The sequence below is a fragment of the Globicephala melas genome, chromosome 12, assembly GCF_963455315.2.
Source record: "Globicephala melas chromosome 12, mGloMel1.2, whole genome shotgun sequence".
Lineage (NCBI taxonomy): Eukaryota > Metazoa > Chordata > Mammalia > Artiodactyla > Delphinidae > Globicephala > Globicephala melas.
The window spans coordinates 55,070,069-55,092,635 of NC_083325.1; the positions used below are offsets into that span (position 1 = coordinate 55,070,069).

Consider the following 22,567-nt stretch of genomic DNA (forward strand, 5'->3'; position numbering starts at 1 on the left):
ACAGTATTTGTCCTTTGTGACTGCTTATTTCACTTAGCATAAAGTCCTCAAGGTTCACCTGCATTGCAGCATGCAAAATCACTTACTTTTATTAACATTCTCCATATTGAAGGCCTCAGACATTCGAATGCCTGATTTGGCTACAGCATAAATTCTGCTTTCCTAATGTAAAAGAGAGATTTAAGCTGGATATTTAAAGCAAAGAAACAATTACTTTCAATACACATGTTTTTCATTTGTGCTTCATTTAATTGTCACCAGAGTACAGAATTATTATAAAACTGTCACCAGTGCCAACTAAAATATGCCACTGTGAACAGCACTGCAGAATTTTCTTCCATCCATTAGTCACTCCATTATTTATCTTTGTTCCCAAATTTTTGCTTGGTATTTTAAATTCTTTTGAACAGACAGGAAAAAAGTAAGAGAAAGCTTATTCACGATCACTGACTATTCATAAATACCACCATTAATATTCCACCATTTCACAATGTGGTCAAAAAAAAAAAAAAGGAAAACTCTGAATAGCTGTAACATGAAGCCACAAACCATTTATTATCATTGACTAGACACAAATATTATCTTTAATATTCTACCATTCTAGAATATGGTTAAAGAAAAAGAGAAAGCCAAAACTTGAAGTCAGAAAGCACACACAAAGTAACATTTAGTGCTATCACCTTCATATCTCAATGTACATTTCAATGAAGTAGAAGAAATACCTGAGGTCAAATAATAAGTGAATTTGAGAACTGCAATGGAATTTATAGGATCTTGTTCCAAAAGCAGGTTGTTATTTTGCTTTCTCTTCTCTGAGAGAGATTTCTGAAATGGGTACTGGAAGGCTATTGGCCCTGCCCCCTCTGAGAAAAGGGACTCTAGGTTGTCCCTAATGCATAGATCACCATGTCCTGAACTTTGTAACACACCTAACCTGGACAGTTATCTGGATCGGGGCACAGGGGGCAACTAAGGCAGTCCTCTTTGGGACTGCGCTAGACAGGGGCCTGTGTGAGGCAATGGGCAGGAGATCTCTAACCATCTGAGACACTTAAGATTGAAGAGTGGCTGAATGAATCACTCTCACAGCTTCTTTGAGAGTGTGATGGTGAGATACACAGAGAGAGACAAACAACAGAGTGGACAGAACAAAAAGACATATAAAAATAAGGCAGTAAGTGAGGCACTTACAAGCCATGAGAGAGCGAAGGAGAGTAGTTAGCAGTCATGAGAGAAGCAGACAGTCACTGTAGACAGGAGAGGACAAGCTGAGCCATGGGACCAGGGACAGTGGGTATCACCTGTTTTTCTAAGGAGTTGAGCATCAGAGGTGCTCCTGAATCATTACATGCTGTCCTGCTAGAGTGACTACTGTATTTTGGAATGATATTCCAGTTCAATAAGAATGGGCTATGCCTTAAAGTAAACTCTTAAAAATCCTTAAACTCTCATAAATTGAGGTGACTAGAATGTATCTCTTTAACTTGAAACTTGAAAATACCCAACAAGCAGAAATAAAACCTCAAACTTGGCCAGTTTGCTAGAAGGCTTTTGCAAAGCAGTACTACTTTTTCAGGACTGGATAGTTTCAGAAGGCAAGAAGAGAAAAAGGCAAAAAAGTAGTAAAAATGGTTTGCCAAATAAAATGAAAGTGAATGTCTAACCTAAATCTCTGCCAATCTCAACATAATGAAAGAAGCAAAATTTCAACTCCTAACTGCCTAAAGGGTAACATAGTTGGAATTCCAGAGATTCACATGCCAATAATGTCCATTTTTTATGCTATCCAGAGTTTAGTAATAAACTGCAGGCGGTTTCACGTGGACTTTGCAATGAAATGTTCTTTTAAAAGTAAATAAGAGCAGATACATCTCAAGGTCTGAATTTATACTAGGAAAACATAGTTGCCTTCATTTGCTTAAAGTTGCATTGGTCACTAAATAAAAAATAATAACAGAAGATGACTCCAAAAACCAAAAAATCCTACAACCCAGATGATTCTCTGGAGGCCAAAGGTTAAATTATGTCAATATGTGAAGGAAAACTTCAATCTACAAAACAGGTAATTTCACTTTGTTTCAAATATAGGAAGAATTTTTTTTTAATCTAGAGATTCCTAAGAAGAATCACACAATTAATGGGTTAATTATCATATTAATGGTCAGTGTTTCAATGGAAGAAATTTCAATCTATTCTAGATATACAGGAAGATGCTTTTGGTTAAAGCAATAGATTTATAAGTTCATGAAGAGTAAAATTAAATTTCTCTTAAAGCCAATCAAGTAAATACTTAAGTTCAGAACTTGATGACCAGTAAGTGCCCTCATCCAGAATTTACCCACAAGTATTATACAGTTAGAGAGAGCCCTTCTTCCCCACCCCAATGTTTCCTTCCATGTGGAGGGAGCTCCAAAAATTGAACATTCCTGATCTCTAGCCAGTGATTCCTAGAAGGAGAAACCGGACATGCAAAGCCCGGCACCTTCCCCTCTCCTTTCTATTGAGAAGTAGCTGTGTGCAGGAAATAACCATTTGTTCTTTCTCTAGACTGTAAGCTTTAGAGGAGCTGGGCCTCACTGAATGAGCCTGTGGTGGCTGGTCAAGCGCTACCTGGGCCTGGGTGAATAAATCTAGCTTTTTCCCAGGTGCAGTACTTGCTCCTTTGCCCACCAATTCTCTAAAATCCATTTTATCAGTAATAAAGGTAACATTTTGATCTTGCTTTGTCTTACCCTTCTCTTATTTCTCGACTGGTTCAGGGGAAAGAGAAGGGGAAATTGAATTCTAAAAACTGGGAATTGTCAGAACAAAGCCGGACTGGAAAAGAAAGAAGAAGAAGTGGAGTAAAACCTGAAAATGAGCGTTGAGCAAAAACGAGTGTGTGTGCGTTGCACACAACACATAATTTACCCAAGAGGGAAACCGGTGCAGGGGAGGAGTTGGAGGTTTCCCACAGGCCGCCTTCTTTGCTGAGTTGCAGGTTTCCTGGTCGTCTGAACACGGGGACTCCAGGGAGCCGTAGGAAAATAATCCATCATCACAGCTAGTGTCCATAGTCTCTAAAATTTCTGTACTGTCGCCATCAACTAGATCAAGGTCTGTTTCCTGAGGTCTCAGTGGCCGGATCATGCTTATAGCATTTCTGTTTGTACCAAACATCCTGTCGGAACTTAACTGTGGCTGGCTTAGGTGTCTTTTGGCTAGAGCTACACTTAAGCTGAAAACATTAGGAACCCTTAATTTGGGAAGTGGCAGGCTTGAGGGGGGCACTAGTTCTGTGCCTTTTCCAGTGAGTGAGTTAGGATGCTTTGGACTCAAAGCTGGGGTCAGAATAGGGCTTGGGGTGTTGGCTTCACTCGATGAAGATGAATAATCCAGTCTCTGAGACTGAAATTTTTTATTCAGTTCGTCTGAGGAACTATCGTGCTCCTTTTTACTTGATTCAGAATTTCCCTTTCCGAGAGGACTCCACTGTGCCTCCTGTTGCCAAGAATACAGCTTCTTGTGTTCTGGTCTCTTTATGCCAAAAGTCTCTTCTTCAAATATAGAACTGCTGTCATCAGAGGCTGTCAGATATGTCTCACTGCCCATTCTGCTACACTGGACCCCCTCCTCTGATGTGTGGCTGGAAAGGGTGGACGTATACCTGGACTTGGATCTTCCTTTGCCCCCGTCGTCCTCATCGGAACTCCAGTCACTCCCAGGAGCCCCAGAATTCTGGGATATGCCACCATCCGTCACAAAGCTTGTCCTTGTTTTCTGATTCTGCTCTGAGACACACGGCACTTGATGCAATGTTCTCTGACCTCGGTTGTTTTCTTGAATTTGGTTATCGACAGACTTTTCTGGTATTTCCATTTCTAGAAAAGCATACATTATATTGGCATGCTGCCTTTAATCATACAATCTTTTTGTATGTTTAGCTTTATATAACTACATTGTACAAACTGGAATTTCCACGAGTCAAATTAATTTACATTATCCTTTTTTAGTCATATGCCTTTTTTAAACCCAAGTTTGAAAACTACAAGCTTTCTATAAAACACTGAGCCCTTACACTTCAATAGAATAATATCAAAATGAAACTGCTTTTTACAAAGAAACATGAAGGAAAAATAAAACTGACAATAGTCTAGGGTGAGATAATACAAGAAGCAAAATGAAAAATAAGGCAACACTGACTATCAAAGAAAGCAGCCACTAAAAAAATGAACATCATCATTTATATTTTAGAGGCAAAGACAATGACACCCTCTTTCTACTAAACTTCAAAATTATCATAAATAAATTAAAACATAATAAATATAAAGCTATAGTTTAAAAAAAAACTTTGTTCCCAAGCTTCACTACATGAAATATGCAAAACCGTAAGGAGAACATACACAAAGAAAAGCTTTATTCACTCTACTTTTGGTTTAATCATAAATATAAAATATGTCTTTACGATAAAAAATAACAGTCTTTAAAAATATCTTTAGATATGGCTTATTATTGTTTATAACATAATTAATAGAACGAACCATTATAAACAGTGAACTAAAAATTTAGATTGAAGAATACAAAAGAAACTTTGAAAACATGAAAATATAGATAGGAGCTTCATAATTAAGGATACAGAGGCTGAACAAATAAACTCCACAATTTGGTATCAGGCAGTTTGTTAAATTTGCAAATGAGCAAGAACCGCAGTACAGGCAACCTCAGCTGAACCGAGCTGTACTCAACTATTAGAAAGTGGGAAAAAAACTAAAATGACGTCTCAAAAAAGAAAAAAAAATCCATGTAATGGCATGAAAACAAGTACCAAAGGAGCCTTCTGAATGGAAAAACATTATATAGTTTTCAGAGTTTCAAAACCAAGCATAGAGACAGTTCTTAGGGCTATAATTTTTCTCCTTTGGAGGAAGGAAGCAGGAACTGAAAATAGAGAAGATACAAGTTCAAGTCTTTCAAAAATATTTGGGAAAAGTCATACTAGTGGTGGCAAAGCAGCAACCGCAAAATTAAGCAAAATTTAGAGGGGCTTTAAGACTAAAAGAAGGGTAGAAATTTGCACACAGGTCCAAAGTTTAAACATCTGGCAAATATTTTCCTCTTTGAGGCAATAAAGGGAAAATCAAAGCAGTTACTAAATTGTCACCTGGTGTTCTTTTTCTTTATAAGTTTGCTGTGTCACATTTAATTTCATATTGAATATTAGATAATCTTTTTATATTTTAAATAAATAATGAATAGAAAGTTCATACTTCTAAAACTCAGTTAAAGCAAGTAGGTATGACTGTACATTTTAAAATTTTAACTATTACTGCTACCTATTGCAGGAAAAAGTATCAAGAAGGGAAAACCAGTTTTTCCTATAAATCATTGGCAGAGAGTCTCAAAAAACACACAAGATAACTAGATACACAGAGTTAAATGCTGTTTTGCTCTTTAGAAATAGTCTCATAAAACATCAAGTTGTCAGGAAAAAAATAAGGAAAATTAAGCTATCTTTGCATTAATCTTAGCAAATGATTTTTCCTTTTTTAAAAAAATGTCAAAGTAAATTCCTCTAGTCCATAAATACCTTCTATGTCTTTTCCTTCAGTGAACTCAGGTTCTTTAGATGATATCTTGCTCGTTTCCTCAGATTTTACAACTTGAGGAGGACTCCTTGCTCGGGATAAAAAGCACCCAAAAGTCAGACTGCTCAGACGCTGGCCTTCTGTGAGCTTCGGTGTGGAGACAGTGGACAACTTCTTTCCTTGAACTTCTGCAAGATCATTAATCAAAATGAAGATCTGAATTTTTTATAACAATTTGTTAAACAGAGAACCAAAGCATATAAAAACGTGGACAAATCACTCCTTGAACCAGAAAAAAGCCTGAAGTTCATCTTTATTTATGTATAGGAACAATGACCCCTCAATGTCTAGCATCACACGCCAGTGTTTAAAATCTGTTTATATATTCTGAATGCACAAACTATTTTTTAACTGCAAAGAGAAACATTTCTAATCCCTTTAAAAGTAGTTAGTTCTCAAACAAACAAACCAAAATCCAGATATAAACAACTAGGAAGTTATAGCTTCTTGCAATGTCAACTACTGGTAAATACCAATCAAGTACTGGTAAAATTTGATTGTTTGGTATTGCTACCAATAGTGAGAAAAAAGGGACTGAGGTCTTGGTTGCCAAGACAACCCAGGAAAATTTAGATGATCACTGGGGCAAATATCACATGATCACTGGAATAACTTTTACTTATCTTAGTTTTTATTTATTTATTTATTTTTTGTGATACGCGGGCCTCTCACTGTTGTGGCCTCTCCTGTTAGCGGCCATGGCTCACGGGCCTAGCCGCTCCGCGGCATGTGGGATCTTCCCGGACCGGGGCACGAACCTGTGTCCCCTGCATCGGCAAGCGGACTCTCAACCACTGTGCCACCAGGGAAGCCCTTATCTTAGTTTTTAGTGTGCTTCTCATAAGAAAGCAGATGAAGGGACTTGGTCTATGGTGACCACAGCATGGAGAGCCTTAATCACTTCCTTAAGGAACAAAAAGGGGAGGGGGCAGTCTCTAGATTGAGAATTTAGACAGCTAGGTGAGTGATTAATCGAGCACCTAATCGAGCACCTAATCATGGGTTTAATTCATCTTCTAGGAATTGTAACATTGCTGCTTGTAAGATCAAAAGCATGGAGATCCCAGTGATAGTAAGAAAAGTTTCCAAAGAAATTAAATTCTCAACTCTAGGAGAGCACCAAAGGGTTAAGTTAAATAGCAACTGATAATTGAGTATAGAAAAATACCTTTATATAGTGTATTCCTTCAGATGTATCTTTTAATATTTTCATGTTGCCATTGCTCACAGAACTAATTCATGATATTTTAGTAATCACATATATACATATACATTTTTAAAGTACTATATTATATCTACATATGTTGTATCTGTTCTTCTCCAGTAAAGCCGAGGTTCCAAGGATCAATAATCCTTAGTCTCCAAGACTTAAAGGCTGCCAGTGAAGACTAGAATTGTAAGTTAAGAATATCAGGGAAACAGTATTTGGTGAAGGGGCTTAATACATCCAGTCTATTTCAAAGAGGGTGAACACCACAAGGACCTAAAACTTTAATTATAAACATGGAATTCCAGATCAACTATAGGAACACCTATTTTTTTCATCATATAGGTAGAGGAAATGTGTGATGTGTGATATAAGAAATAGATTTTGGTCTTCATCCATGGCTCCTGGCACACAGCTCCTAAAACCCTTGGAATGTCCTAAGAGCGATAAAAGTGTCTTTTGTTTTCATAACAAGCCCTTTTAAACACATCTGAGTATGTATTAATGAGGTGATTTCTGGAAAGCCCCTAGATGGCCTCAGGATGGGGCCTGGTTGCCAGGGGAACCAACCAAATCATAAGAGAGTTGGAAATTTCAGCCTTACCCTCCACCTCCTACCTCTGACTTCAGGTGAGGAAGAAAGGGGCTGGAGGTTGAATTAATCACCAAGGGCCAACTATTTCGTCAATCATGCATGCTTACATAGTGAAACCTCCAGAAAAACTCAAAAGGATGGGGTTCAGGATGCTCCAAGTTGGTGAACATGTGGAGGTGCTGGGAAGGCGGTATACTTAGTGAGAGCCTGGAAGCTCTGTGCCCCTTCTCCCGTATCTTGCCCCATACATCTCTTCCATCTGGCTGTTCCTGAGTTACATCCTTTGTAATAAACCAGTAATCTAGGAAGTGAACTGTCTGACTGAGTTCTGTGAGCCTCTCTAGCAAATTATTGAACCCAAGGAAGGGATCTTGGGAACCTTGGATTTACAGTCTGTTGGATAGAAGCAGGGATGCCACCCTGCACTTGTGACTCTGTCCAAAGTGTGTGTTTGTGTGTGTGTTCAGTGCCTGCTCGGAGGTGCTGGTGGGTAGTTTTGTGGGGGTGAGGGATCTGGTGCTATCCAAGTAGATAAGTCAGAATTGAGTTAAATTTATAGGACATCCAGTCGGTGTCTGTTGAGAATTGGAGAATTGCTTGGTGTGGGAAAAACGTCCACACATCTCATGTCAGAAATATTAAGAGAGAGAAAACAGGATTTTTTGCCTTAACAAAAGGACAGCAATAGGTACTAACATGCAGTAGACAAAGTGCTTTCACATATCCTATAATCAACAACCCCCCATGAAACCAGTAAGACACTATTACAGTCACCATTTTACTGATGTAAAAAAAAAAAAATTGGAGATATAAACACAGCTATTAAATTGTAGGGCATTAAAGTTGACTTCAAAGTCCAGGTTCTTTCTACCATGCCAGTATTTTTCCAATGCATTCTAGGAAACCCCATGGCTTTATGGAAATGTTGCAGAGGATGCAAGAAATGAAAGAAGAGTCATGGGTGAGACCAAGTCTGCAGAACTCTGGACCCATCACCCAGTACAGGTTTTTTACCTATTTTATCCCTTGAGATTCTATAGGAAAAAAAAATTGTTTAAAAAGGGTTCTGCTGCTAAATAAAAGTTTAAAAAGCACTATTAGGCCATGGGTCTAATAAGCACAGGCTATCCATACACCCTGCTGACTTAACCTCCTCTTCAGCTAAATGTGCACTTGAGTGGCTATCATACGAATAGCGTATTAAGTGAATCTCTATCATTAACTCTACCACCCATCCTTTGGCTTTAAAGTTAAAAAGAAAGGAAATAGCCCTAAGCATTAGAAAATGCAAAGAGTTTATTCACATTATAAAATTCTGCTCAAAATATTCAGGTTGTAAGAATTTCAATCACCATTGAGCACAATGCCACAAAATGAAAATAGAAAATAACAAGACTGATTTTTTAAGAAGTAAACATACCTGAAATTAAACATCCAAATTACCCCCTTTGGTTTATTCACTACTGTCTAGCTGTGCTAATATGGACATGTGGCTATTTAAATTTAAATGAATTCAAATTAGATAAAATTCAGTTCCTTAGTTGTACAAGTCATATTTCAAGCGCTCAATAGTAAAATTCTAGCAAATAAATCCAACTAGGCTATCTTAGCCAAAGTGCACATACCTTGTAATTTTGACTGTATTGTTCTTATCTCTTCGGTTTGGTTTTGGTTGATCAAACGAAGATTCTGATTCTCCAATTCCAGCTAAAAGAACATAATGGTTTTCTTTTATACAGGGATAACATTTCTAAAATGTACTAGTAAATTAAACATTTAGAAAATGTTAATATCTCATTAAACACAAGCAAAATACAAAAGAAATAAGTAAATATCAGATGAATTTATCAGCACAGATTGTCAGCCTAGATAATTATGGCTTTAATATTTGTTTCCAGAGCTAAAAGTTTTAAATGTTTTTCACCCCTATGCCTTTTCCACTGTAAAGTTATTTTAAACCAAATTATTTTGGCATTTAATCTGCCATATAAACTAAATAATGTGTACTTCTCAGATACTGAATATATTAATTTTATGAGCTATGCACATATATTCTCTAATTATTTAAAGTTAACTAATTAGAACTAGTCAACTAATTAGAATGAGGCTACTTAACACTGATTACCATGGGTCTATCAATATTTTTAATTTTAAAATTACATTAGTCATTAAAGTGAAAGCTACCTATCTCATGTTTGCCAAAAGCCAGCAGCACCACCAACTGATCAGAATTTTGTTTCATTCAGATATTCTGATGACTTATCTATTCAAAAGAAGTAAAAGGTAAAGAAAAGACAAATATGGCAATAAATACCTCATTCAACTTAACTGTTACCCATTCTTTGATCTTAGCTGCTTTCTCTTCTATTATTTTAGCTTCTTGAATCCTTATTTGTTTCTGAAATAACATTAGCAGTTTGTTTAGTTCAAACAGAAGCTCACTGGTCTGGAAACGTTACAGTCATAGATATAAAAGGCAAGTCCATTTAAAACCTGTTTCCAAGTTAAGACGTCTGCCTTTAAATTACCAAACATAGGAAAAAATAAGAATGGCTGTCCAGCAGAACAATAATAAAAGCATACATAAATATTTCTAGCTTTAACATCTGCTATTCCCTTTCTCTGAAAGATCATATACCAAAATCAATCCACTGAATTTATCAACAAAATAAACCATTTCTGGAAATAGTCTAGGTTTAGAACAGTGGAATAGAGTTCAACCAGGTTGGGGAGAGGAGAATCAGAATCTCCTCTGGAGAATGGCTTATTTTCCCCTCAAGTGCTAGTTTTAGAAGGTCCAGAAAAAAATAGAGATTGAGAAACTCTAGCTCACATCCACCAAACTTTAAATCTGGTTATGGTCACAAAACTACTGAGAGTGTGACTGTCATATAAATCCTAGTGGGTGGAGGCTGAAAGCCACTGACCTAAAGGAACACTGATGCCAGAGAAATGAAAAAAATGATTAAACATTGAACAGTTCTATAGTGGTCATGTTTAAATGACACTAAATGACCTTTTAAGTAAATAACCCTAGTGCAATTTTTTTCCTAAAAACTAAAAAAAAATAAACTAAATACTATACTTGATCTCAATGAAGTGGTTTAAAAACAGTATACACATTTCTAAGCAGAAGGATTAGAGTCAAATCAAACACATGTTTAAAATTTAACCTTCCATAAACATTTCCAACACCCTAACAATCTAAAGCAAAAATTTATTGGAAACATTTTACAGACATAAATACCTGCTGATAACCAAGTGTTTCCAACTTAAGGAGTATTGTCACATCCAAAAAGTGGTAGATACTGCCTTGGAATCACCCCGGATTTAAAGTGAATGTATTTAACTTGCACCTTTCACCAGTAATGTGATGTAGTCCTAGGGGGTCACCAAGTAAGATTTCTGATCAAAATTTAGAAATTTTGACTCTCTTTTTAATCTTTGCGATTATGTATAAATGAATGCACATATTTAGGACTCTTTGATGATCAAATTCTTCCTAACCTGCTCCTCAAGTTGCAGTTCCAAGTTTTGAATGATGTCATCTTTTTCCTGTATTAGGGTTTCCAGATCTTGACACTTTTTATACAACCTCGTCTCTGATTCACTGGTTTGAATATTAGCTGCTTTTAATTTTTCTTCCATAACTTGTACCTAAATTCAGAGGATAAAATATTAAAACTATGCACGTACTTAATTTATCATAGTATTAAATTCAGAATTTTACTTTAACATTAAATTCCTAAAAGGTATCGTCATAAAAGGAAAACATTGAACAGCAAGTTTTAATGTATTTAACAATTATAAAGTCTGAAGACTATTTTGCTAAGTGATGCTACCCCTGAGGTGCATGAGGATACATGAAAGATTCTCATAATATTGCTATCATGTAAAGAAATGCACATGTTAACTAGATCGATGATAATATGCAAAGTATTTCATGTGAGCATAGAATTAGAAAGCTTCCAGCTCTCATTTTTTCATACTTTATAAAAAAGTAAGAATATCAAGTACAGACATTGAGTGGTAAGATAAGACTCAGACTGGATGACCTAGTATAATAACACATCTTGGGAAAAAAAACTGAACTTAGCTGAAAAAGGTACACATATACAACAGAAAGCAAAAGTAAAACAAAAGAACCTTAAAGGGACTTCCCTGGTGGTTAAGGTGGTGCAGTGGTTAAGAATCTGCCTTCCAATGCAGGGGATGCTGGTTCAATCCCTGGTCGGGGAACTAAGATCCCACATGCCGTGGGGCAACTGAGGCTGCGCACTGCAACTACTGAGCCCGCACGCTCTGGAGCCCATGGGCCACAAATAGAGAGGCCACGCACTGCAACTACTGAGCCCACGTGCTCTGGAGCCCACACGCCACAACTAGAGAGAAGCCCGCTCTCCACAATGAAGAACCCAAGCGCTGCAGGGAAGATCCCGCGTGCCACAACTAAGACCCGCAGCCAAATAAATAAATAAATATTAAAAACAAACCAAAAAAGAAGCTTAAAACCCCAATGATGAAATCATAGAGAGTAAAAAAGTATGACAGTCAAGATATAGGTAGGAGAGTACATTCCATGAGGGTTTATTGATTCAATACTTTAACAAATATTCAATGAACACCTGCCAAGTGCCCGGTCTATACCAGGTCCTGGGAAGACATCAGTGAATAAAGCAGACCCCCAAATCTCTACCTGCATAGAAATTACATTCTAGTGGGTAAGAGAGAGCACAAATATTGTAATGACTAAAAATCACACAGTTTGTTACAGATGGCAATAAGGGTAATGGGAAAAATAAAGCAAGATAAAATAGATCGCTGTACGGCTAGGGGTTGTGGTGCCTCAATTTTAATATCTAAGATATACTGGCTCTGCTTGGATATTCTGCAAAACACATTTGGGCATATGAAATGTTTGAAGAGATATGTGTGATGTTAATGTTAGTAAGAAAGAAAATAAAGTACTGGGCACTGTATACAATATTAAAACTTTTATTCTATATACTCCAAATAGGTAAGAATGTAATCTTAGTAATGTTTTAGATTATAGGGGGCAAAGAAGAAAAATATGTAAAGGCATTTGAGAAATTAAAGATGATAGTTAAGATGAAAAGTCTTATAAAACATCTCTGAAAAATCAAAATGAACTTACTTAAAGCTCAAAAATACTTGATTAATAAGGGTTCCTAGAAGGAGAGTGTTAAGGTTAGTTTGGTTTTGTTTTTTTAACTATGAATACAAAGTTTCATCTGTGAGTTCACTGTATAAATGTAAATTCAACTCAAATGCCAAAACTGTCCTATTTAAATACCACCCACATGGCTGGAAGCTATGAAAATAAAAGCAGATCCAAAAAAATAGGAGAAAAAATATATTCTACTATCCAAATGATAATTTTAAGTTATTTTAAGATTTAGATTTTTAAACATAATATAGCAGGCTTTCTGCAGGAACTTCAGACCAAGAGGTCAAGGACAAAGGCATATATCAGAGATGCTGTCATGAAAAAAGCCAGAGCAGGACAGAGAGCTGGACAGTAAATACCAAAGGTCAGTCTTAAAATGGTACAGCCAGTTCCATGCAGGGTATTCTGTAGCTGTGGAAGCAGGGAAAGAAGAGCAGAGACCAAGTGCAAAATGGTAGTCCTCCATCAAGGAGGGAGTAATAGATCATAATACTCCAGAAAGACAAAATTAATAAAAATAAATATTACCGGACCGACATCTACAGTCTCCTTTTATTAAATTGGAGCAAGCCACCCTATGGACATTGGGCTACCATATAAAATTGTCCTATTATTGCTTAGAAAAGGCCTATGGTCCTGGAAAACTATTTTTCCAGGACCTTCTTCCTCCCTGAAAAACACATTCAACTTGAAAGTTCATTACGAATGAATGCTAGAGTCAGAGCTCCTTGGCTGTACCTTTGCCTTGTGCAACTGTTTCATTTGACTATTACTTCTAGATAAACAACTTTCCTGGGCAAGAAAAACATTGACAAAGGTGGCAACATCTCTGCAGGAGAGAGATCACAAAGCAGTTACAGGCAACCTTCTTCCAGCTGGCCCTGTTAGGACCAAGTTCCACAGGATTCACCAGCCTTCCTTGGCAATTAGTATGAATAAGAAATCTGCAGACAAGTTAAGAGGCCTACAGAAAAACTAAGCAGCCTTTAAAAATATCTTACCACAAGTACACAGAACATAGGTCAGATCTTTTACCATTTATTTAACTTGAATTATACAATTTAACGACTCAGAGACTGGCCAGTAACACACACCTATGAATTCAAATTAGTTGTTGAATAAACTCTTGCAGTTACCAATATGTGGATATCCACTAGTGAGGAATGTTTTGTACTTTCACGCTACCTTTCTCCTTTACTTCCAGGAGAGCCTCTGGTTGCATCTACCTACCCCCTCAGCACACTCCTCAGCTATTTCCCGAAAGTCTTGTTGATTCTGAGCTTTTGTGCAATGAAGGGTTAATTCAGCAGACTTGGGGTGCTCGAACCCTGTACATTCCAAAGAAAGAACTAGCCTTTGACTGTCTGCTGGGAAATAACCTCTGAGCCCCTGGAATATTCTGCCTGATAAGACTGTCTTTATATAGCTGATATACTGGGCCACACCAGATAGTTTACGCTAACAGTGTGACTTATACTGAATACCTTTTTTGTTTACTTACCTGGGTCATGGGCCACACTGTATCAAGTTTGACCTCTGGAGGGGCTGGAAGTTGAGTAGCTAAGGTGGGTTATGCATGCATTTCGTGCTTATAAGACTGACCCCTCCCCACCCTGCCCACCAATAAAAATCCTGGACACCTAGGCTCGGATGAACAACCTTGGTTGGCAATACTTCATATGTGTTGTCCCACATCACTGATGGGAGAACCAAGTGCATTCCTGTGCAATTCCACTGTGAGAGGACAAGTGGAAGCTCGTACCTGGTGTCTCCTGGACTCTGCCCTATGTGCATTTTTCCTTTGCTGATGTTAATCTGTATGCTTTCACTGTAATAAACCATAACCATGAGTATAACAGCTTTTCAGGATTTCATGAGTCTTTCTGGTGAATCATCAAACCTGAGGGTAGTCTTGGGGACCCTGACACAACTTCCAATGCTATTTTCCATTTTCTTGTCTATCCTGGAGAAAGCAGAAACTGCCAATATTTTCCGCATTGTAACTATCCATATCAATATTTCCTTCTTCTCATTTCTAACTTCATCCCTCCCTCCCCCACTACAGGTAATCAAGATGTGACTATATTTTTGAGTGGGGGGTGTAAGTTTCTATTCCTGTATAAGTATCGCAGTGACATGACAAAGATACTTAATCATTACAAAATACAATGATGAAACTGTTAAGAGTATTTTGAATCCCAGACCATTTTCCAGTTAATTAAAATTTATCGCAAATTAATTAATCATTTTAATCATATTTTAAACATAGTTATTTCAGCATAGTGCTCCAAAATTTATGCAGTAAGGCCAGGCCCATTCTCACTGAAGGTGAAAGGGAACATCACTGGATAAAGTAGGTTTCCATGTAATGAAGCAAATCATTACACGGTCTTGGACGTTAGGATGACTGAGTAGTTATCATTTACTAAGAACCAAAAATAACTTGGATACTAAGAACCAACTTTATAAAAGGCAGATGAGCCCACGTATTAGAATGGTCAGAAGGAAATTTAAATCCAACTCCTACCAAGCCTGAATCAAGTACACACAAGCGACTGAGTCCAGAAAGACAGAATTGAAAAGACAAACTCCTACAGGGGAAATTATCTAGCCCTCTTTGGTTAGCATAAATTAGTGTATTAGATTGTATTATATACCTCACTAATCAGATACTTGAGAAGGAATCCTGTTTATCAGTGTCTCCCAAATGTGCTATTTGCTGCTTTTCTGCCTCACAAGAGTTCTCATAAGTAGTATTGGGTTGATCTGCACATACTGCTTTCAAAATTTGTGAACAATAACAATAAAGATGTACTACAGCATCAAGTAAAAAGACTGCCAAGATTTCTCTGGAAGAATGTTTAATTCTTTTTTCTATCAGCAACTTATTTAGTGATTATGCAAGTGATGCCCACACATTAATAAACAAGGAGAAAAATGTACAAAGCTAAAGTGTAGAGCTGAGCTGTTTCAGCTGACTATTGCTTTTAGTGGTGAAACGTTCTTTCTAGGTTAGTATAAATACAGTTTAAGTCTTAGGATATGGCTCAATGACAAAGGATAAATTATGAATTTAAGCAACATGAACAGCAGATAGGCCATAGTCCCATAGAAACTGTTAAAGACAGTGAAGGATTCAGTTACTCTAAGTTAATAATATTTACTTAGTCTTGCAAAGGCAAAAAAAAAAAGTAATATAGTCAGTACATTAGAATTCATCTGCTGTTTATATTTCCTGTTAACTTTTAGATTCATTATGAAATATTTAAGAAAAAATTCTTCTGAAACATAACAAAAATAGGTACTGTGTAAATTTAAAGTGTATGACAAAAAGAAATATCTACAGATTATAAAGAAACTCTGGGAGATCTTCAATTCTCACTCTTTTGGGGGGGTGTTGATTTAAGGCAGTATATCTAAAATAACCAATCATTGTATAATTTTGCTTAAAAATGTGGCACATAGAATTAAATAACTTTACATTTGATATCCTCAAAGGACAATTTCAAATAAGATATTCTTCCTGTTAACTTATTGAGATCAGTGGTTGGGCCCTGATGGCTACAAACTGCCACGGTTTGCTTCCCTTGAGTTGAGAATGGGGATTCCTTTTTTCTTTCAAGATCCAGTGAACCAAAGGGGTAAAAAAAATGAAAATCACAAATTAAAAAATTCTTCATTTAGTTTAATTTTTAGAGCTAAATAAATTTGCTGCATATATAAATTTAGACTTTTAACTTAAGGCAAAACAAAACCATCTTCAATTTCCTTCTTTTTTTTTTTTCCTATAATACGAGCAGTTAAAGGAGAAAAAGGGAAGGGAAGGGAAGGGAAAAGAAAGCTAGGAAAGAATAGACAGAGAAACGTATAGAGACAGCCATGGGTACAGAAATAAAGAGAGATGTCACCAGGAAAGGCCAAAGTCAGAAAGGGAAAGAAAGGGAAGGAGACAGGAAAGAGAGGTCAACAAAATGACAAACGTATGCTGCAAAAGGCTGAAGGCTGAATAGGGACGCACATATATGGCCCACCACAGAAAAAGACATTTGGTATAGAGTGACAGAGAGTGATATAAACACAAGAGTCTTTCTTTTAGAATGTAAGTGACCTTTAATGACTTTACTGTTAATTATTGGCTTTTTCTAGATATATGTAGAGTAATTACTACTTGGTCCCATCAACTAAAGAATATAAAATACAAAAAAACCAAGCAGGGCTTCCCTGGTGGCGCAGTGGTTGAGAGTCCTCCTGCTGATGCAGGGGACACGGGTTCGTGCCCCGGTCCGGGAAGATCCCACATGCCGTGGAGCGGCTGGGCCCGTGAGCCATGGCCGCTGAGCCTGCGCGTCCGGAGCCTGTGCTCCGCAACGGGAGAGGCCACAACAGTGAGAGGCCCGCGTACCGCCAAAAAAACCAAAAAACAAAAAACAAGCAAATCATACATCCTTACCATTACTACTAGTACTTGTATCAAAATCTACATTTGAGGTTTTAAAAAATTATTGGTAATTTTTCGGTGGGGTGATGGTACTGTAGCTATGATTTTTAAGTCTTTGTTTGTAGATGAGTTGCTGAAATACTGTTGGGTGGAATGATATAATATCTGGGACTTGTTTCAAAATAACCTAGTGTGAGGGTAGGGAAGAAGTGGGTGGAGGTATATACTAGCTGTGCATCAACTAACTGCTGAAGGTGATGACAGGGCTTCATTATACTATGTTCTCTGCTCCTGTAGTGGTTGAAATTTTGCATAATAAAGTTTTAAGATTTTATCTTCAAGTATAATTAATTTAAGAAAATTAAGGATTAGGTTAAATTGGGTTAACTTAGTCAAGCCACTAAAACAATCTACGGAGTAAAATTAAATCTTTTAGGTGAAAACAAGATTTGGTAATACTCAAACTGAAGGAAGAAACATGACAAACTTAGAGCAAGTATAAGAAATTGAAGATACACTCCTTGGAAGAAATAATTTTGTATTTAAGACTTCTGAAATTCTTGACTTGACTGAATCTGACAGAGATCTTTTCATAAAATGTGAAATTATCAATTTAGGCTCCTTAGACAAACTTTAAGGCTGGTGGGCTCATCCAAACCGCTCATTTTACTGTTGTCAAGGCCCAGAAAGGGTTAAGTGATTTATCAAAAGATTATTTTTTTAAAGTAAAAGTATTACCAAAATCAAAAACTAGAAAGTATGAATATACAGAATAAAAAAACCAATCACCCATAATTCCACAAACACAAATTTTTTTTGTTGTTGTTGTTAAATTAAAAAAAACAAAAATAAAAATAAAAATGTTAAATATAACATCATGTTAAATATAAAAATCTGTAAATATTATTCCTAATATAACTAAGCATTTTTCCATATTTGCATATATTCTTTGTAATAGTTTTTTGTTTTTTTGCTGTACGCGGGCCTCTCACTGTTGTGGCCTCTCCCATTGTGGAGCACAGGCTCTGGAGGCGCAGGCTCAGTGGCCATGGCTCACGGGCCCAGCCACTCCGCAGCATGTGGGATCTTCTCAGACCAGGGCACGAACCTGTGTCCCCTGCATTGGCAGGCGGACTCTCGACCACTGCGCCATCAGGGAAGCCCGTAATAGTTATTTTTAATTGTTGTTTAATATTTCATGGAATAGATACAGTTCTCTAATTCATTCTCCTACAAAATGGCATTCATATTATCTCCAACTCTTTATTACTATAAATAAAGCTGCCATGAACATATTTATACATAAACTGTCATTATGGTTAGGCATAACCATAAAAGTCATATTTGATTTTTTTCATAAGATAAAACTTCCAAATAGAAGCATTTATGTCCTTTTGAAAATTTATTAAGGGGCAAAACAAAGTTAGATTCTCCATTTTCTCTACGGAACCAGCTCATGAACAGGAAAAATGATAAAATGAGGAGGACAGCTGAAGACTATTTTCAGGATTGTTTTGGGCAAAACAATGTTTATACTGGTAGAGGCAGAAAACAATTTTTTAACTAAAACTATACCCTACCTGTTGAAAAGCTTTTTCTGCTTGACGTTCAGCATCAATAACTTGTCTCTCCAGCTGCTGCATCTGAAAAGTGAGAAAAGATATAAAAAATAGAAAAATTCATATTTCCCTTTTGGAATTCTTTAAGAACATTTAAAGTACTTCAGTGAATATGATTTCATACAATTTAGCACATTAAAAGCTCTTTCAGGGCATATTTAAAAATGGATCAAACAAAATACCAAAGGTTTGATATTTTTAATACAATGTAATATATACTACATGAGTATTCATCAATAGAATTATCTTCATTGGACTATACGTTAGAAATCACTGGTTAACACATATTGAGAACAATAAATTAAATCTAAGAGAATAGTAAAACCTCAAATGTCATATTTGATTTGTTGATCAAAAATAGACATTTCTCCAAAGAAGATATACAGATTGCCAACAAACACATGAAAGAATGCTCAACATCATTAATCATTAGAGAAGCGCACATCAGAACTACAATGAGGTATCACCTCACACCTGTCAGAACGGCCATCATCAAAAAATCTACAAACAATAAATGCTGGAGAGGGTGTGGAAAAAATGGAACCCTCTTGCACTCTTGCTGGGAATATAAATTGATACAGCCACTATGGAGAACAGTACGGAAGTTCCTTAAAAAACTAAAAATAGGGCTTCCCTGGTGGCACAGTGGTTGAAAGTCCGCCTGCCGATGCAGGGAACACGGGTTCGTGCCCCGGTCTGGGAAGATCCCACATGCCATGGAGCGGCTGGGCCCGTGAGCCATGGCCGCTGAGCCTGCGCATCCGGAGCCTGTGCTCCGCAACGGGAGAGGCCACAACAGTGAGAGGCCCGCGTACCGCAAAGAAAAAAACTAACTAAAAACACAACTACCATACGACCCAACAATCCCACTACTGGGCATATACCCTGAGAAAACCATAATTCAAAACGAGTCATGTACCACAATGTTCATTGCAGCTCTATTTACAATAGCCAGGACATGGAAGCAAACTAAGTGCCCATCGACAGACAAATGGATAAAGATGTGGCACATATATACAATGGAATATTACTCAGCCATAAAAAGAAACGAAATTGAGTTATCTGTAGTGAAGTGGATAGACCTAGAGTCTGTCATAACAGAGTAAAGTAAGTCAGAAAGAGAAAAACAAATACCGTACGTTAACACAGATATATGGAATCTAAAAAAAGGTCATGAAGAACCTAGGCGCAGGATGGGAATAAAGATGCAGACCTACTAGAGAATGGACTTGAGGACATGGGGAGGGGGAAGGGTAAGCTGGGACAAAGTGAGAGAGTGGCATGGACATATATACACTACCAAATGTAAAACCGATAGCTAGTGGGAAGCAGCCGCATAGCACAGGGAGATCAGCTCGGTGCTTTGTGACCACCTAGAGGGGTGGGATAGGGAGGGTGGGAGGGAGGGAGATGCAAGAGGGAAGAGATATGGGGATATATGTATATGTATAGGTGATTCACTTTGTTATAAAGCAGAAACTAACACACCATTGTAAAGCAATTATACTCCAATAAAGATGCTAAAAAAAAAATTCCCAATGAGCATGGGAGGGATAAATTAGGAATTTGGGAGTAACATATAAACATTCCTATATATAAAATAAACAACAAGGACCTACTGTATAGCACAGGGAACTACACTCGATATTTTGTAATAACCTATATGGGAAAAGAATCTGAAAAAGAATATATATATGGAATCACTTTGCTGTACACCTGAAACTAACACAACATTGTAAATCAACTATACTTCAATAAAAAATAAATAATAAAAAATTTTAAAACGAAGAAAAGGGCTTCCCTGGTGGCACAGTGGTTGAGAGTCCGCCTGCCAATGCAGGGGACATGGGTTCGTGCCATGGTCCGGGAAGATCCCACATGGTGCGGAGCTGCTGGGCCTGAGAGCCATGGCCGCTGAGCCTGCGTGTCCGGAGCCTGTGCTCCACAGCGGGAGAGGTCACAACAGTGAGAGGCCCGCGTACCGCAAAAAAAAAAAAAAAAGATACATTGACACAGGCTTAATATAGAAAAAAAAAGTCCCAATGATATCAGAAAGTGTTGTATTCTCATAAGCTCCATAGGTGGTATGTTTATGTCACAACTGAGGAGTTTTAATTCTTACAGATCATGATGGAAAGAGTATAGAAGATACTCTGATTAAACACACACGTCCACAAAAGCATACAGCACAGAGAATGGAAAAATATCTGGGTATTTTTTTAAAGTTCTGTGGAGAAGAGAAAGTTTGGAGATTTTAGAGAGTGGGGAATTAAAAAAAGTTTGGAGAGTTAAATAGTAAAATGAATATTATAAGTAAAATAAACGAAAGTATTAAATAGGACCCAGTGCAGTTAACATCATACACAACCAGGATGTAAAACTAAACTTTTTGCTGAGTATTGAAGTCTGGTCAACACTAGAGCCGTCTGTGGCTCAGTCTGTGGCTCAGACTCTATCAATTTTATTGTTGGCTGATATTCCCAGATGCCCTGAACTTCCAGAACATCTCAAACTCACAGCACCCTGGGTACCACCCCCATAGCCGACACTCCAGACCTGTCCCCTTCTTGAAAACCACAGAGAAGCGGCCTCCTGCAGCTACAATGGCCCAGCAGGGAGCTGCCCTCTCTGGACTGCCTGGGTGACAGGGACCCCAACTGAGGTGTGCTCTGTTCTCAATGCCTGAAAGATGGTTTCTGTTATGAGTGTACTGTATCATTTTTTAAGGGTACACTGGTTGGGAGAATTTGCTGTGTTTTGATAACTATGTTTGGGCCAATTACCATTCGACACAGATAAAACTCAAGACCATGAGCATCATCACCTTCACCCACCTAACACAAAAGATTTCTTAAACATTTCAGAAGTGGAACGCATGGAGCTCAGTAAAAGTATCTGTATTTACTCTACCATCCTTGTAGAACCCAATGATGAGTATTATTGGGCTGTACTGAAAGAGACTTAGGCCAAACACTGTGACAAAACAGAGCGCTACAGTACTAAAAATGATGGTTTGTTTAAGATAAAAAATGACATGTGGACACAGATAAGGAAAAGGTACAAATATGTCTTTGGGAAGCACGGCAACAATGACAACTGGTTCTTTCCTCCACATCCCACTACATTTACTGTCATTGAAAATAAAGTATCTTCTGTTTACTAGGGATGCATCACAACCTTTCTATCTGAGCCACACTATAACATCTGGTGACCTTGAATATGTGACTATGGGAGAAGAAATTGTTTTAAGTATAGAGCTATGAAAAGACTTAACAGACTTCTGAATAAGTCTGAAAAGTGTGCAGATCAAAGTGTGATTTGGAAGTTATCTGAAGATAAGCAACTGACAGTCTGCCTGAAATATGCAGGAGTTCTTGCAGAAAATGCAGAGGATTCCGAAGGAAGAACTCTATTTATAAATACAAAACTACTGCATGTCTTATTCAAGAGACAATGTCTAGTAACCCTCAGCAAGTAGCAGAAGCCTGCTGTTCAGATATGGCTATTACTTTTAATGGACTGACTCCCAAGAAGATGATAGTAATGATGGATGGTGTGTGCCAGCTCAGGGCATTTGGACATTATTTCAATGACACACTGATTTTCTTGCCTTCAAATGGTTCAGAAAATGACAGAGGGCTGGGAAATAATAGGACTGTGTTGTCCAGGAGTGCTTGAAATGTGGCTAGTCCAAATTGATATGTAGCATAAGTATAAAATACACACTCCATTCAATAATATTATTTGAAAACCTAGTATAAAAAGTATAAAAATCTCAGTAATTGTTCATACTGACTCAACAATGAAATGATAATATTTTGGATATGTTGCATTAAATAAAATACAACATTAAAATTAATGTCAACTGTTTCTTTTACAGTTTATTCATGTTATTA

General features: G+C 37.2%; 2 protein-coding genes across 8 annotated transcripts in view; one reads left to right on the forward strand and one right to left on the reverse strand.

Annotated features, from left to right (window-relative positions):
* Nucleotides 1-22,567, reverse strand: part of PLEKHH2 (pleckstrin homology, MyTH4 and FERM domain containing H2) — a 106,348-nt gene that overhangs the window by 55,890 nt on the left and 27,891 nt on the right. For 6 of the 7 annotated variants that reach the window (XR_004039858.2, XR_004039856.2, XR_009566093.1 and 3 more), the window contains exons 3-9: nt 18,633-18,695; nt 10,934-11,083; nt 9,741-9,824; nt 9,052-9,133; nt 5,567-5,752; nt 2,911-3,860; nt 87-162 (exon numbers count right to left, since the gene is read on the reverse strand). Coding sequence is in view for 3 of the 7 variants with exons in the window: in XM_030857802.2 (XP_030713662.1) it covers nt 87-162; nt 2,911-3,860; nt 5,567-5,752; nt 9,052-9,133; nt 9,741-9,824; nt 10,934-11,083; nt 18,633-18,695 (1,591 nt within the window). In the remaining 4 variants the exon portion in view is untranslated. Of the gene's footprint in view, nt 1-86; nt 163-2,910; nt 3,861-5,566; nt 5,753-9,051; nt 9,134-9,740; nt 9,825-10,673; nt 10,720-10,933; nt 11,084-18,632; nt 18,696-22,567 lie in introns of those variants that run through there. The other variant, XM_030857805.2, reaches the window with a different exon arrangement.
* Nucleotides 18,894-22,349, forward strand: C1GALT1C1L (C1GALT1 specific chaperone 1 like). The gene is given in 6 exon segments (XM_060309855.1): nt 18,894-18,897; nt 21,361-21,463; nt 21,465-21,812; nt 21,814-21,926; nt 21,929-22,096; nt 22,099-22,349. Coding segments are annotated over 6 exon segments (987 nt in total).